Here is an 18651-nt window from a genome sequence, read left to right as displayed (position 1 = left end):
TTCTACTTCACACATATATTAAGGATATAGAAGACAGTAAGAGCCAATTCACACCCTCCAGTACGTGACCAGAGGATGGAACGAAGGGCTGCCTGAGTTCCTCTCACAAAATGGTTACGGAGGAGCCAGTGGTATCACGTCGCTAGTGCGGAACAGTATCCCAGATGCCGGAACCACTCAGTAAAATCCAAACGCAATTTACGATCAACGGTGTTCTACTAAAATAACCGCAACTTAATTTTAAACTTCTAATGTTAAGCGAAACTGTTATGTAACGAAATTTTACGCTACAATAGACCGAAATTATACAAAAACTGATAGCTACCTCGAGCAAAGAAGCTACAAGAATATCGCTCACTAATATCGCATCGTGTCTTGTCTAAGATTTTGAACAGTTCTGCGCTTTAATTTTAACTTAAACTATTATGCTATTCACTGCATGTTTGCTGCGCCATAGATATTCGCACGGCGCATGTGAAGATCTCGTCTTGGCAGTGCCACGGTTTGCGCTTGTGACTCTTTGGTTCGAGGCGCGCACACAGCAAGGAGACGGAAGGCGTTTCGACTTCCGTACCACATCGATTGTAACTTCCCGTCTATGCATCGTATTTCCCCTGACGGATTCTTGAACTACTGCTCCTATCGAGTTCGCTTCTAGCGTGTTCGCGTCAGGGTCGCATCGAATTCATCGGAACGATATATCCTTCTCATCACCTCTTCGATTCTTCTGAAGGATCGTGCGAAATATCATCGTGGTGAGGCAGCCATCATGAGTACGACACATTAACGATCGATGGCTCTTTACCTGTAACTGGTACTGTTACACGCTCTTGAGAAAAAAGACAAAAACGTAAATCAAAAATGTGAAATTACTCAAATCGCAGTTACAAAATTGGCGGAGTTATTATACGATTGCTGAATTTACGATAAAAGAAACAATTTACGCGAAACTATTTTTTCGAATCACATTATAGATATTTCCAGTCATACACAAAAGAGTATAATAATAAGTTAAATTTGCAGTTTCCTAGTCACTGATACGTAATTTGTTATAATGTCTAGCGTTATTCCATTTGTTTCGTTTTATAATTAATTCTACCACTTATCGTAATATATTCCAACTGCTTGTAAAACTTATGATAATGTGTAAGCTAATAAACATTCCATTCTGACCAATATACTAATGAAACCGATACATGCATAGTTGCTGATTTCTCTAGTTCAGGAATCCTTTGAACTGCGTCTCGTTGAATGGTAAAAGCACGGCGCTTAATGCACAAAGCATTCTTGTTCCGAGCCGAGACTTCCGAGCCAAAGATATAGAAACAAAGTATCTGGTCGACTTCCCGCGAATGTTGGCCCATAGCTGCCAAAAGTACCGGAAAGTTACCAGTTCGCCCGAGTTTCAAGGAGAATGTATAAACACGGCGAGCAAGAATTACGCTTCAACGTGGAGAATGCGGAAATTTTTCAAGATCGTGTCAGCGAGACATGGACTCGTCCGCGAAGCTTTTATTTTCTGGAAGGATATTTTAACGATCGTTGCAAAAAAAAAAATCGAGTCTAAAATAATGTCGAGTACAAAATGCTGAAAAATTCACGTTTAACGCGAAGATAAATCGTCTTCGTTCTCGTGCCAGAGCTTCGGCCAAGAATTTGAAGATTGAATATATTGCAACAGTTTGTTGCTGGCGTTCCATAAAATAAAAAGGAAGAGAGGTTAAGTTAAAGCTTACATTTTCTAGATAAATTTATAATGCCTGTTCATTCGTGCTAACGTTGTTCAAGTAAAATGTAGCTTGTTGAGCACTCGTGTACGGTTTACATATTAAAGTTCAGTATTTCAAATGAATGTTTTATCATTGAAGTTAGAAGAAAACAAGTAAATATTTAGAAATAACTTCCTATCAATTTCCCAGTTTTTAGTTTATTTTATTAATTTAATACATAATGTTACAATGTTATACTACATAAATTGTAATATAAAATATGATTTCAAAAATAAAATTTCATTAGTTAGTAGTAGTTTGGTTAAATAGAATTTTAATATCTTTTCGACTTGTCTTTAATGAACAAACACAAAAAATTTAGTAACATACTGTAAACTTTTAATAATCTCAGGATTATAATAATGTCTATTCGATCATTAGCTAATGTCGAATACAAAAGCACAATGTATAAAGAAAGGTTATGAAACATTTTTGTGTAAATCTATTTGTTTTCCCTTTATATACTTCTTCGCAATTTCTTAAATAAAACTATTTATCTTAATTCGCCAATAATAGTAACGTTTATCAAAATAACTAAACGAACCAATGTTACTAATGTTACTAATGTTACCAAGCTTACTAATGTACTAGAAATCAATAGAAAGAGCCAGCATGGAAAGAAAATTTTACACGTGTCGAAAAACGACGAATCCCTTCTTTCTGGCTGGAAATGCAGGAAAACTGTGGAAATTATGTGAGGCGATATTTTGTCCGACATGTGGGGAATGAAAAGGATAAAAGTGTTAGGAAGAACAGCCCCTGCCTGCGTCTCATTAACTATGTAGATCTGTCGGCTGTTTAAACTACCATGGATTTCAGTATCGCTCCATAGAAACGACACAAAAATATCCGAATTTCGTAGCACGTGGGATTAAAGCGTCGAGGGTGGTTAGCAGAGCTGTCACTATCGCCCAGTTATACGTGTACCGTTATTTGAATTCAGCTTTTCTTTAGCTACTTCATTGTACAATGCTTTCCATGAATAGAAAACACGATATATATGTCAAAATATTATCCCTTTTATTCCATTTGATGATACGTGTATCTTAAAAAATGATTAATACATTCTTTGCTATTGTATCGCTATCCTTTACATTTTATTAATTGCTAATATAACAGAAACATAATTTGTCTGTTATTTTTGTGACATCGTAATATTTTATTATCTATATTTATTATAGATATTTTAATCTCTTACCAGAAAGATCTTTGTTTTACATAGAAATTTTTTGCAACATTCCGATTACCGTTTCGTTTCTCTACTCTCTGACCTTTTTATCGAAACGCATAAATTCTGGAATAAAATAATTACGGTAGCAACATTACTTCTAATTAGAATTAACTCGATAATAACAGCTAAACGATAAATGTATTTATTTTCGGTACAGCTGGGCTTAAAATCTAATTTATTACGCCTTTGTTTCTCGAAAACATCAGAACAGAATCTACTTCCATTATTAATAATTAATAAAATAATATTTTCCTGTCAAAAATTTGCAATTCGATCCTGGAAGAATAATTTTTAGATAGAGAAGAAAATATTTAAATAATTAAAAACTAAAAATTATCCAACAATTTGATGTCTCTCTTTTCTCACTAATTTCATATTTCTCGCGGTAAACAGGTCGGAAAATTACATTTCATTGGAATTTCAGAAATCCAAGAACGGTGAACTGGTAAAATACAATAAGTAGATGTAAATCCACTCAACGATTTAATACGACCACACCGGTGTACGTACCATTTTCTCGACCGGACTAATAGGCGCTAGTTCCGGATGAAAATTGAATTTATGTGGAAAGTTCCACCGCAACGAATGTAATTCGCGCACCTCGAGTCACCTTAACCGATCGTTTCCACTGGAATTCAATAACACGCTACCCCGGATCGATATACATGAACAAAAGGGAAAAATAGTGTGTATAAAAATTTTAAAAATTCTTTACTGACACGATCAATTTTACGAAGAATAATTGACGTGTAACCTAATTCTTATATCCATTTAAATAAGTTTAAAGGTGATAATAATTTTTAAGAAAGAAAGAAAGAAATGAGATGGTTCAGTGAAAAAATGATGCAAATCCACTTGTTCCAAAAGTAAATGATTATGATAATGTGCTTGTTAAAGTAATTACGTAATTGAGCAGATGTCGAAATATTAAAAAGTTTAGAATATTTAAAAAGGAACAAGAAAAAGACCAAAGGACGCACAAGAATGTACCTAACAGAAACGCAAAAATATCATTACAGTAAGAAAGTACTTTAATCGTACGGTTTCTCTGCATTAATTTTAAAACGTCATTTGACTGGAAGACGTTGTAGGTAGAAAGAACTTTGTCCCACTTCATCTCATTTTTAGTTCCATTTAATGGAATGTCATGTCAGACGACATATAATTCCTCTGAAACAATAGAATAAATCTACTTGGGCACAATCTGAGAAAGAACTTGAATCACTTGTGGTAACTAGAACGACTTTGTCTAAAATTGGAACAACGTTATAGACACAGTGGAGATTAGTTTCTCTTATCTAAAATAGTATAATTATTCACATACTTATAAAAATTAATATTATTTCTTGCCTTTTATATTAATAAAAATCGTTCGAATTATTCTTATATAATTCTCATACATTGTCTGGCAAAATAATTACGCGATAATTATTTAATATAAAAGATTAGTAACTAATAAAAGTGAGTTAATAATAGTTGTTTGTAAATTTTCCAAAAGTGTAATTAAATTGTAAAGAAATTATACTTAAACATGAAGAGATTCCTCTCGCATTTTCATACATGTCATGGAAAAGTGAAACTTGATAACATCTAAGTGAAACAATCAACCTTATAGTTGAGTTAAGTGTACACTTTTATAACGCAGTAGGAAATTGGCGAGGTAGTTTCTTTGAACGAGATCGGTTTTCAAATTGCAAACATGTAATCCTCGAGAATTTGCGTTTCAAATACCAGGGAAAAAGGGATCGTTCTATATCTGTAGTGGAAAAGTTACAAAAGTATTCCCGTAACTACGAATACGTTGAGTTAGATTAGTCGAAATTGGAATTAAACTCTCACTTAACATTATTTCCAGCGGACGATGAAATTGTAATTTTGATCCGATAGCGAGCAAGTTCGAATTTGCAGTATCCATATCGGCCTATAATAAATCCTATTGAAACCATTCTACCATTTTCGAAGAGGGATTAATAAAGTTTGCGAGGATATTTCTTGACGGCGGAAACTTTTCTTTCTTCGTATAAATACGATCTTTCTTTCACCTTAGGAAATTACATTCATTTGATATTTCCTATATAAAATGAAAGTTGATTACATTTATTTTTATATTCTAGAAAATTATGAATATGTTAAGTAGTTGCATCCTTTTTTGTTTTTCTGTAATATCAAAAGTTATAATTGACGAGCATTCATGACAAATAAAAAGTAGCGAGTAGTGCAAAACTTTTCTTTTGTACAACTTGCGTTACACATCCGTACGATTAACAAGGGAATATAAGAGACAAACTTTACCAAGAAAACACACGTTTTATTGGAATAGTATACGTAATGCGAAATAGAAATTTCGCTTCTCCGCGAGTTTAGTAACAGCTTATGAACTTTTTTCTTACTAACGACTTTTTCCTACAAAATTTCTATCATCGAAGGATAATGAGCTTACATATAGCTATGCCAGATAACCACTGCCTGGATTTCGTTGCTTTCAAAGTTTCGCAGGAATTACATAGGATTAAATAACAAAATTCTTAAATTAATTAAGGAAGTAGTACTTATTCATAAATTAATACTGCATACAATAAATTAATTAAATTGATACAAACACAATAAATTAATAAGAAATCGTTTATATTATAAGATAACAAAGGAACATAAGAGACAAACTTTATCGAGAAAGCACACATTTTATTGGAATATTATACGTAATGCGAAGTAGAAATTTTTCTTCTCCACGAGTTTCGTAGCAGCTTATGAATTTCTTTTCTCCCTAACAACTTTTTCATACAACATTTCTATCATTGAAGGATAATGAGCTTACATGTAACTATGCCAGAGCAACCACTGCCTGTATTTTGTTGCTTTTACAGTCTTCCAGGAATTATATAGGATTAAATAACAAAATTCTTAGGATTAAATTAAGGAAGTAGTATTTATTCATAAATTAATACTGCACACAATAAATTAATTAAATTAATACAAGCACAATAAATTAATAAGAAATCATTTATATTACAAGATAGCAAGGGAAAAGTATCCATTGGTGCTATGTTAAAAATATTTTGAATAATAATGATAAAATAATATGATAATAATGAGAAAGATGTTCCTATTATTGGACATTTACAATTATGCTAATTATTACGACGAATATAGCTGAATGAACCTTCAGCTTGTCATTCACGTTATTCGGCTGAAAATCTTTGACGCAGAGCTATTATTGAAATGTCTAAACGCAAACAGATGATTCTAAAAGCATGTTCAAACGTCTATCAGGAAATCGATATGACTGCTCCATCGAAATGTACTTTCGTGTTCGACATACTGTAGATGTGTATCACTGGAACTCTTTCCATTGATTTATCAAAGTGTATTTTACCGTTGAACTATGTATGTATCTACGGAAAAATATCTTATATGATGTTCTCGCATGACTTATCTTTGACGAAATAAGTATTGTTTCAGGCTCTCGTTTGTCTTTCTTTCTGAGAGAACGAAAAGAATACTGAATGTAGAGATATTTAGATTTCTATTCATTTCTAGCGTGGAAATAACAAGATTCGATATATTTAATTTATCCACTGCATCTGGAAACGAAGCTTTGTCTATATTTAAATTTTGGTCTATTATTATTGAAAATTTATGGTTGGTATAAAAATAATTCTCTTTAAATTTACTATTTCGAAATTTTCTTCTCGCGAAAAGAAAGAGAAATCTTTTTACTGAATTTCGTGAAACAGTATTAAAGACTTACAGATTATCGAAAATCCTGAAAATGGAAAAGAAAGTTTCGAGAGGAATGCGTTTAAAGTTTGCAGATTCAGCTTTCATTTCAAAGATTTCATTCACTTTATCAAGAAACTTTGCATGTACACTTGCAATTTTAATTATAACTTCATTAGTTTTCGGAATTTTCTGATGAAACCTATCGAGAATATTCTTCATACTGCAGAGATTATATTATACTATAGAATACTCTCTATATTATATTTAAACTAATCTTATGCTATATATAACGAAATAAATAAAAAAAATAAAAAAACATCAACTTTTCAGACTTCATAAAAAGACCAAGTAGAATCTATTACATATCTATTACAGTAGAAATATCGCTCCAAAAATACCAAATAAACGGAGAATAAAAAGAAATTCAAATAATTTAAACTGATGCAACTATATGATACAAATTCATCGCAAATGCAGTTAAAACGATAAAGGATGGTCCCATTAGACGAATCTCGATGGAATTTGTTCGTCGGTACAGTACGAATGATGATAGTTTCCAACTCATCGACTGTACAAATATTTGCTAAATAAGTTTCCATGAATGCTAATCGAACCTGCCTCGTCCCGACGAAATAAAAATCGACTGCATGAAATTATATCAAGCAGAAAGTAAACTGACAAACTGGAGAAGTTTAACCGAATTTTTTTCCCATAATGAGAATACAATGAAGAAAAATCTATGATCGTTTTGGAAGATCACGTGAAAAAGATCAGAGGGGGAAATCTGGCATTACTACAAAAAGAAGATTTAGTGAAATGTTGCTTTCGTCTTATCTACTTGTCGTTGTAGGCAAGTTTTAAGCTTAGACAGTGATGGATTCGAAGGAGGTCGATTCAAGATTTGTTCACAGATCTGTCTTTTCCACGCTATGATATTTCTTGCGATATAAGGAAGGAAAAATTCGATCTTTTTACACGCTAATACCGGTGTTTCGATGATAAACGATATATTGTGTGTATCGAGATTAGATATGTTTGTTGGATATTCCGATTAAGTCATTCGAGTCAAATGTTAATATTTAGTGATTTATTGTGTACATACAAGTAACAACAAGTATTTTTTACATACAAGGAACATGCGTTACGTAACTATAGCGATTGCATGCCACATATAAACGATAATTGATTTCTAATCTAGGTATAAGAAAATACAATAAACTTTTCAGAAGACATCAAATATTTCTGTATATAGGTATGTACATATAGGTGATAATAATATATGAGTAACATTAATAATAAAAAGAAGTATGCATTAATAAATATAAAATATAATTGAATTTTTAATGATTTCATTTCATTGGAGAATTAATAATTTATGATAAAAGTACAGCTATTTTATTTAGATTCATAAAATTTGCACATGTAAGAAAAAGGATGCTTGATCCTGATATTAAGCTATCGAAAAGAATATTTTCAATCTTAACCATAAATATAGAAATGGACAAGTCAAAAATTCAGAAAATTGCTGATACGTATATTGGAAATAGTATTGGATCGCCCGGAAAGTTCGTTCCGATTTACATTTTGATTCGATATACATTTACTGAATTATATATGGACCACATTGTTCCATAACCATTCTCCATCCTTCACGCAACTTGAATATTCCATTTCTCCAGAACCTTCTCCTTCGGAAGGATTTTTAATAAAAAAAACTTTTCAATACGATCTTTCACGTCGACCAAATTCCTTAAAAATCGGAACGAACTTTCCGGGCAATCCAATATATGCAAAATTCCACAGTAATTAAAGTGAGTATCATAATGAAATTTACAAAATAATAAGCACGCAAGTAAGTGGTACACTCATTTTATACTCCGAATTAAGTCCGATAAAATCGAAATTAATATCAAAGAAACTATACAGATGTAATATTTTTATATAATATTATTTATCAGATGATATCGTTTCTTTATTTATTGTTACGAAACGATACTTGAAAATATATGCAGTTAGAAGTAAAAATTGCTTGTTTAAGATGTAAATTTATATTACGTACGGGATAGGAAAATAAAGTAAAAAATTTAAAAGTTATTTTGCAAGCCAAATTTTGTCGGTTTTCACAGAGAATGAACTTTTACGTAGGAATAAAAATACCAGCGCGAGTGACGCGGTTATAATAAATTCGATTGACGTGTAAAAATATTGAAAAATCCTAGAATAAAGCAAAAAGCCATAATAATCTAATGTCAAAAATTAATTTGATCGAATGAATTGATAATGCTGACTTTAAAGCGTTTCATCCACAATATTACACTGATTCAGGATTGTAACGTTCAGAATATTTCAGAATTTTATAAAGGAAAGCGATTATTCTTACCGGTTTTAACTTGAACGTAAGTCACCGCGTAGATCGTTAGATGATTCCCTCGTGTGATAAGACGAGAGAAGAAAAATTCTCAGGAGAAAGTGGTAATTGACTCCCCCAGTCAATTTATCTGAACATAACGTGGGTACGCATACAACCTTAAGAATCAACAAATGCTCAATATTTGCAAACTACATACATTTTAACAAAAAGTATACCGTCAACAAGACAGATTGAAATTGAAATGGCCCTACTTCCTAGTATCGTATATCTCCGGTGTATGTACGTAGAACATTTGACCTTTGATCCTTGACGCCTCAAGATACATGCATCTAGCACGTTCATCGTTATCTACCATGTTTATGGAGCGATATTTTCTCCTAAAATTGCGGCGGTGAACACGTAACGTTCATCGATTCATTCGTAACAAGCTCATGAAATTTAGGGGCAGTTTTACGTTTTGTCATATACAGGTTGCTCATTGTAACAATTATCATTGCACTACGAATGTTGAAAAAGTTAAACGTTTAATTAAATTTAATTCTCGTTTAATTAAAAATTTCATTTCGATATAAATAAATTTCACTTTAAATTTAATTGACGATTGATATCGTGAATTCTATAATCTCAAGAGAAAAAGTGAGTAAGCAAGTAAGTAAATAATTTATTGCACCATCCGTATTAATTATATTTCAATGTTTTCGAATATAATGCATTAATCCCAAGACGAAATATAATGGTAAAATAAGATAACAAGGAACAGATATATGTAACGATATAAAAGAGACAGAACTGCGAACAATAAGTAGGAAGACAAAGGAATAAGAGAATAATAAATAATGAACGAGTCTATGGAAGAAATAGAAATCGTATATATGCAGAATTTCGAATAAATCGAATGTCAACATAAAGAATGTATTATATTTTTATACTTTTACATTTTTAGGTGGCGATTTACCATATTCAATCATTCTGATGTAAAACAAATCAAGCAGTCCCTAAAAATACCTTCGGTAGATGGTACAGCACAAAAACGTAAATATGAAAATATGTCATCGTTTCCATTTCCGGATCTCTCAGGAAGAAAATCCTCTGACCTATCGAATATAGCCATCGACAAGTTTGATCCAACTATCTAGGGCACTGACTAATTTTTGCTCGGTTAATTTTTCATAGCTATTCTTTCAAACTTAGCCCCTTTAACGAGAAATGGAAATTTCGATTTTACGTAAAGCACCTTCAACAGCTTGCCTTACCTTCTTTTTAATAAATACTCAAGTGAACGATTAATTATTGAGATCTGTAACAACGTGTCTTTTTTAAAATATTCAAAGCTTGACTTAATTCAAGTTAGAAATATTCAAAACTTGACTCGATATTACAAGATAAATGGTTAACCAAAGATGGAAATTTAGATTTTGGATAAATGTTGATACGATTGATCGTATTTCTATCTGTGTTTCGACCTATAGATTACTGGCTTATGAAAGATACATACTGACCCAACACCAATGAAACGAAAATTTGCACATCAAACGCAAGATTAACTGGTATTATCTCTTCACACAGAGCTCGGTATAATTTATAGAGTGGCGAAATGCATCAGGTGAATAATCCGAAACAAGATAACATTTATTCGATAAAATTAACCTTCAGCTGCCATAGTTGATATATCGATCACGTTACATTCTTCTGTAAATATTTTGACAAATTACCGTCGTGTATTATATCACTCGTCTTAATATAATTTTACGAGTAATTTTAGAAATCGTAAGTGATGTTAACTGGTTATAAATTGATTCACAGTCGGCGTATGCGATCGATTATGCTAAAATTTCTGGAACGACAGAACTTCTTAACAAAAGATATCGTTTTTCACCGAATATATAAAAAGAATGTACACCTGAATAAACACGAATGTAACTTGTAGAAGGTTTAGAAAATGAGGAAAAAGTACATGTCTGGCATTAATACGCACCGAAGGTGTATAATGTGGAAACATAATCTACGATAAGATTGAAAACATGTTATTTAGAAATAACATTTTGTTAAACTGTATGTATACAACATATACAACGTATATGTGAGATAGTATGACACACACGGCGACGAGTTTGTAATATTTATCGCGTTTACGACAAATTTGCATACAAATGTGATTATTCAACTTCGTAGAGTATACAGAGGGTGCCAAGGAATACTATATCAACTCGACATTTTTAGAGACAAGATACAACCATGACAAATGGATTGGTTTTTTAATCCAAAAAAGAAGAACTTAATAAGTACACGTCTTAGCAAAATATGAAAAAATTCTTACTCTAGATCTATTTTGATATGAAAATCCTAAAAGAAGATATCAGTACATGCTTGTTGATTTTTTATTTTAATGTCGTTTTATCAAAAGGAATATTTTAATATTCAGACCAAAAATGAACATTTTACTCTAAAATAACTAAAAATGGAAAAAAGTATAAAGTAAACAATATTTTAATATCTTCAATATTTTAACGAGTTTCGGTATTTTAATTTTAATATCATGACAAGCAATATTTTTTAAATTATGAAGAGAGTGGAAAAATACATGTTTTACCTCAAAATTAAATAAAAGCATATTTTTGGTAACGAGATTAATTGACAATATACTGAATTTTCGAACTATTGTTCTGTAATAAAATAGAAAATGTAATTTATTTTCCCCTTGTAGTCTTGATATACAATAGATTATTTAGAAATCTTTATTTCAGAAAATGCGAAGAAAATATATTTATGTTTGAATACATCATTAAATACTTCTAAACTAGGAGGTCTCTGTTTTTAATCAAAAATATTTCTCTACTAAATATTAAATCTTAATCCAGAATGCGACGGAACTGTAATTTTTTAAAACTGTAATTTTAGAAAACTGTGATTTTTAATTGTTAAAACTGTAATTTTTTAAATTTAAAACTGTAATTTTTTATTGTTTTCATTTTTTTAATATTTGAAAATCCAGTTTTCAACAATAGTTGCATCTGACGAAGGAAAATAAATCCTACGGATCAAGCTATAGAACTCCAACATTCGTAATACTGGTAATCCTTTATTTTTCACTCTTCCATCAATTGAATTTTTTAACTTCGTAATGGCTTTCGGCTTATGCGTTCACGCATGAAGTTTTCCCTCTTCCTTCTCATTTTGGCTTTCAGCGCCTGTCATATTTGTAAATAAATGATTCTTCATATTTTTATTCGGAACAAAATGCGTGTCTAGAGCTGACAACTTGATAAATGAGTGCTTTTTACCCAATAAGAATGGGAATAGGGAAAAGGGATGAAAATCACTTCAATTACAGTTGCTTTTGTTCGTAATGTTCCGATTGCAAATCACAGTTCATGAGAAATTACTTGACCCATCTAGCTTATGTGCTCTTTAGACATCTTCATTTATCATAAATACGAATACTTTCTTTTTTATTATTAAGAACACGATGAAAAGAATGTTTAATTGCTTTCGCTGATTGAAAGTTGACAAATTTGCATAGAAATAGCAAAAACATGAGTTCTCCATAAATTTATATAGCTACAAATTTTTGCTAAATTATGTATTTAATTATATAATTAATAATTATTAAGTAATTCGTTTAATTATAATTTATTAATAAATTTAATTATAACTTAGTTTAATTAAAAATTTTCATTTCAAAATAAATTAGAATATTATTAATAATGTTTATCCTAAAGTAACATCCATAATGAAATAATCTAATAATCACTATAACTTTACGCGTGTTATTTTCAAACAATAAACAATGCATTTGATATTTTAATTATTCTCTAATTTTTCACTTTTTTGCGGATAATACATTCAATAATATTTTGATTATTGCTTGCCTTTTGACCCTCCCTTATAAATTTTGTGCAAATTAAAATATATCCACACAGAAAACAATCCGTATGATGATTTCGCTATTGTTGCTTTTTTAACCTTTTCAAAATGCAAATCTATAATATTCGTGGTGGTTTTTTAACAAACAAACGCTGAAATGAATTATCAAACCTCTCTCAATACTTTTTTAAAAATAATAAAAAATGCAGGTACTTTCTATTTTCGAACAATTATGTACGTTTTATAAAGTAAATATTTTTTCAATCTTCGATGCCGTTTTCGGTTCAATGTGATATTCAGGCCTTTGTTTCTCTCTTCTCTTCTCTCTCTCTCTCTCTCTCTCTCTGTCTCTCTTTCTGTTCGATTAATTCAAAATACATGGAATTACATGTTTGGCTAACAAACAGTTGCATTTCTTTGCAACATTTTATTTGACTAACGAAACGGGACCAGGGACATGGAACAGATGGTTAAATCTACTCGCTACACGCGAATGAAATTCCGGTATTAACGAAGAAGATGAAATTACATTCGAATCGGATTCGTTAATTCGTGATATTTCGTATTTTAATTATTACGATGAATTACTCGTCCACAAAACGAGTGTTGGCTCGAGTTTCACTCAATTAACTAAAACCTCGGTTGAACGGAAACAGAATTTGACCATTCTTTTCCGCAGTGTAATTGAATACCTAATTCACTGGTAAATGAGATTTTCCACTGATAAAGTCTTCTTCGTCGAGTAGAATGCTCCATTGAATTTTTCACGTTTCGATAAAAGGGTAAGCAGGCGTGAAAGAGATAAGCTTTCTGGTGTTCACGCAACAAATACCTAAAAAAAAAGCCGATTGGTTTTGACTCGAAAATAGTAAAATAATAGAAAATAGTCGTGTTCCATTTACAATCACGGAAAAGCGTGTAGGTTGTTCTGTTCGTCATGGAGAAACAGAAATAAAGGTATTCTGCGGCCCAATTTAACTAACATTTAAACTTTTGTCCTTTGATATGTCAAACCCTTTGATGTCAAAGCTATGAAAGTACCTACAACATGTAGCGTTATCGGAGTTTTGTTTGTTCATTTCTCATTTTGTTTCTACTTTAGTTACCATTCGTTGTGGTATTAATAAAATTTTTAATGCCAGATGTTAATGCAATTGCTGAATGCATGAATATAAGTCTTTATATTTTTATATTGTATTTAACATAATAATTATGCAAAATGTAACATATACATATATATATTTGGAAATAAAATGGTTTATAAATGAACGTAATTTTTTCAGTAAAAATGGCAATTTTTTCTTAATCCATCGATTGACCATATATAACAGGGTTAAATCGAGAAAGAGTAAGAATATTCCTTCTTTCCAGAGAATGATGGATAGATTTTCACCTTGTTTCGGCTCGTGAAAACATCCTTTAAATTTTTTGCTACATTATCTACCAAATAGCGAGAATAATGATCTGTGTCAGCTTCTATAGAAGCAAACAAACGAACGGAATAATTTTCACGTTGCTCCGGCTTGTTCGGAAGTTAACTTTAATTAATCTGCAACGGTGAAGTTTCTGATATTTCGTGGAATAGGCTAGTAGAAACTAGACAAATTAACCAAATAGTTTTCCGCGAAAGATATTCGGCAGAAACTGTGCCATTAGTTAGCGTTTCTGTAATATGCCTCGTAAACTAGAAATCCCATCAACCACATTCACATTGGTTTTGTGGTATATCGACTGCAACAACCTCAATACCTTGAGTTACGCCATTTAAATTTCGAAATACGACGCAGCTAGAAATTCATGTCGTGTGGCAAGTTCTAACTGGTTGCACAGTTTCCTCCCTATCGATATTGGTTTTATCGAGTAAATTGTTGAAAAAGTAGTCGGTTAATCCACCCATAATATCTGAATAATTTTCCAGCGTTTATTCTTGAATTAATTGTCAACTCTTGGTCGATTTATATATTTTGGGATGATTAAATGTAGAGACGATTATAAACAACGAACGCGAAATGAAAGCATCGTAATCGAGAGAATTTGTAATTTGTACGAAAGCAACAGATGTCATACGATATAGATACAAGTTTACTAGGTACAATTCAATTTAATTTTCGAATATTTAACTCGGGCAAATATCTAAATTGGGTCGAAAACGATGCAAAGGATTAAAGAACACTGTAACAATTGGCTGTAATATTCGATAACGATACGTAACTAAACCCCGGATATTTATGCACTTATGGGAAATTTGAAGGTACAAAATGCATAGACGTGTAATATATAAGAATATATAACATATTCCTAGTACCTGTGGTAATACTTAATAGATGAAAAAATCCTTTATCTTTTTTTCCCCTTTTCTCAATTATATTTATAAAATCGTGAATTTCCATAAATATTCACGGTCTACTCGTTAACGATAAACACATCAGCGTTGTTTATTTCCAACATCGTAGATACGTAATTCGAAAACTTTCGCATTAATGATCCTTAGTTCGAATGAAATTATTTATTTAAATCTACCCTGTGCCGAAATCGTTACCTAACTTGCCGAATAATCTTTTTCCAGGTCGGAATGTTCCACATAAACGGGTCACGATGAATACGGACGTGCAAGTAAATCGTTCGCTAGAGAGACTTCAAGACTTCGAGGCGTGGAACGTAACGAATCCGGAGGATTGCAACTATTTCTCCGAATCGCAGAGCATATTTTCAACAAAATGGTTTCGTAGCATTATCTGCTTTCTGTATAGCACCGTTTTTGTGGTCGCGTTAACTGGAAATGGTCTGGTTTGCTACGTAGTACACAGCAGTCCCCGAATGAAAACCGTTACGAACTTCTTCATCGTGAACCTTGCTTTCGGGGATATCCTGATGGCACTCTTTTGTGTACCAACCAGCTCTATCAGCACCCTGATACTACAATATTGGCCATTCGGCCCAGAAGTTTGTTTCATCGTAATTTATTTGCAGGTGCGCTTGATAGTCTTTCTGTTCTTGTACCTAAGGTATGAATAGGTGAGGAAAGATCATAAGATCGTCCTGCAGGATGAATTATCGCAGACGGTGGTATTAAAGTAGAAAAAAAGATCTAACGGATCTTTAATGATGTAGCGTGCCCGAATTTTCAAGAATAAAACAAAAATAAAAGTGTCATATTCCTTCGGTTGCTGAAGCTTAAGAAAAACTTTACTTCGAACTTCTAGCTTTTCGATATCATCTTGAAAACTATGGAAGATGTACAAAAGCTTCGCCGATGAACCTTCCACTTCGTGTTCTATTGGAAATAAATCTTCACACCGGCAGAATAAATCTTTAGTACAAAGCGAATCTCAGACATTGAGATATTTCTTATAACATTTTTAAAGGAATAATGCTTTGCTGACGTAAAACTAAGTAATCCACATTGTGAAAGGTTCCTCGAATTTTCAGCTAACCATCGATAAATACAAATCAGTGATTCCATCGCAATTGTCCTCTACTAACACTGATCAACAAACTTTGCATAATAATTTACATTTATTATTGTTATTATTTACTACTGTTTTAAAAATACAATCATATTGAAAGACATTTCAAGCTTATTATAGCAGAGAAACAATATTCTCCAGTTCAGTCACCGATTCAATAAACAATAAACCTTCAGTCAACTGTTAACGAAATGAATATCCCTAATAATGGTACAATCTCTAAATCTAATTTTTCTATATTCAATGATTCGATTAATAATATATGTATCATATTGACCACGTTATTTTCACCGTTACATCAAATTAACTGATGCTTTTACGTGAAAAATCGAAATCGACGAATAGCGAAACGATCCGTTGATTTTGATCGAATTAAGCAAAAGCAATTATTCGGTTGTCCAAGTCAGAGTAGCTACACGCGTGAACATGGAAATCCAGTTCCAGTTACGATGTCGACATTAACAAGTGTCGTTACTCGCCATTCGGAGATGCGATGTTCAACCATCGAGAGGGACAATTTATTAGTCGACAAGCTTCGTGTAACTATGGAGAAATGACCGGACCTGTTCGCATGTCAGTGCCGACCTAACCGTTTAATATCGATTTCTCATTAATCACACGCGAATTCCGCGCCGATTTTAATAAACTGCTCGTATGAAAAAACTCTTTCGATCGAGAGAACTGGTAGACTATTAACCAATTTACTATATTTTTTCCATTTTCATTCGTTTTCCTCTCGGAACGTTCTACTGTTCGAATATACTCTTGCGCGAACGTTCTATTATTCAGACAGATTACTAAATATGTACCAGCTCCGTACACAAGTAGTGGAACACTTACAGAAACCGAGAGAAAAAGAGAAAAAATCGCTAGGAATTTATTCAAAAGTTATTATTCCATTTAGAATCTCGAAATACGAAAAACACGTGTGTTTCATCAGTTATAAATAATACGATGAATATTCTTCTTTCTTCAGGATCGATGAATAAATGTTTCGTTGTTCTTTTGTTCCATGCATTTCTCATGACTTCGTGAACTCGATTCAAACCAAATTTCTCTAAATTTCCTTAAAAATATCGTTGTCTTATATTTATAAACGGGGGTGTATACCCATTTTATTGTCAGATTTCACTTTGTTTGTCAAAAGTTTACTTGAAAATATTGATCTACCAAGGCAAACGATCGCCTGTTGCTCTTATCTATCGCTTGTTTGAATAGAGTTTACTTTCGTGGCTAGTATACTTAAATATTCTAGAAGCTCGATAACACCGTAAAAACCAATCTCGAAGAAGACATTCGACGAGAGAGAATAAATTTTGTTGCATGTTCGTAGGATTTTTATTACAAATTTCTGTGCCTTAAGTTCGTACAAATATTATTTTTACAATCAGTTGGGTACAATCTTTAGACAAAAATTACAGACTTCGATTGAAATAAAATTTTATTTATCTTAGTCATTTGGTGTTTCCATAATTGTTTATCGTAATCCTTACAAAACTTGTTTAAACAATTTAATTTAAACAATACATTGAGTATTATAGGAAACCCTAAAAATTCCTTAAAGGAATTCATTGCTAAAGAATTTTTAAAAGATACATCACTAAAGAAAACTTCTCGAAAAGAACTTCTCCACCAAAATTGAGAATGCATAATACATCGGTATTAAATTTTTCTCAACTCTCATCACAAATTATCTTAACGATGTAATATTCCCAATCTGTATTCTGACCCTCTTAAAAGTTTTATGAAATTTCACCTCATTATACGACAATATTAAACCTCCGTGAAAATTATTTCCATAATTCCAATAATGAGTTCCCAAGAAATTCACAAATTAAGAGACTCGATAAACCATAAATAAAGTTTAATTAAAGATTAAAAAGCGGTTTCATGAAAAGCTATGTATATGTAATCGAGCAACGTACGTTTGTTGGTTTCAATCAACTCGATCGTATTCGATTACACGTATCATTTCGTATTCAGCTGTAATACGCATAAAATCTCAACCGTAATTCCAGTTCCCTTCGAATATTAGGATCATTAGGACCAGGTTGCCCAGCGACCAAAAACCATGACTAAACTCGGCGCTCAAGTGCGAATGGGTTCATATAACCCAATGAATGCGATGGTCGCGGGCGACTAGTGGACAGTATGTAACCTTATACTCAACATACTCGAGAATATTCGTGTAACTACATTCAGGTAACACTGACAGAAATTTCCTTTGCT

The 18651-nt window shown here is 32.0% G+C and overlaps 1 protein-coding gene across 3 annotated transcripts in view; it reads left to right on the top strand.

Annotated features, from left to right (window-relative positions):
- LOC100646069 (RYamide receptor) overlaps positions 1-18651 on the top strand; it is a 46154-nt gene that overhangs the window by 11024 nt on the left and 16479 nt on the right. For 2 of the 3 annotated variants that reach the window (XM_020865403.2, XM_048409981.1), the window contains exon 2: positions 15522-15925. In XM_020865403.2, the coding sequence (XP_020721062.1) occupies positions 15551-15925 (375 nt within the window). In that variant the 5' untranslated portion in view covers positions 15522-15550. Of the gene's footprint in view, positions 1-15521; positions 15926-18651 lie in introns of those variants that run through there. The other variant, XM_020865404.2, reaches the window with a different exon arrangement.

The sequence above is a fragment of the Bombus terrestris genome, chromosome 11 (assembly GCF_910591885.1).
Source record: "Bombus terrestris chromosome 11, iyBomTerr1.2, whole genome shotgun sequence".
NCBI classification, from domain to species: Eukaryota; Metazoa; Arthropoda; class Insecta; order Hymenoptera; family Apidae; genus Bombus; species Bombus terrestris.
This window is presented reverse-complemented; position numbering and strand designations above follow the sequence as displayed.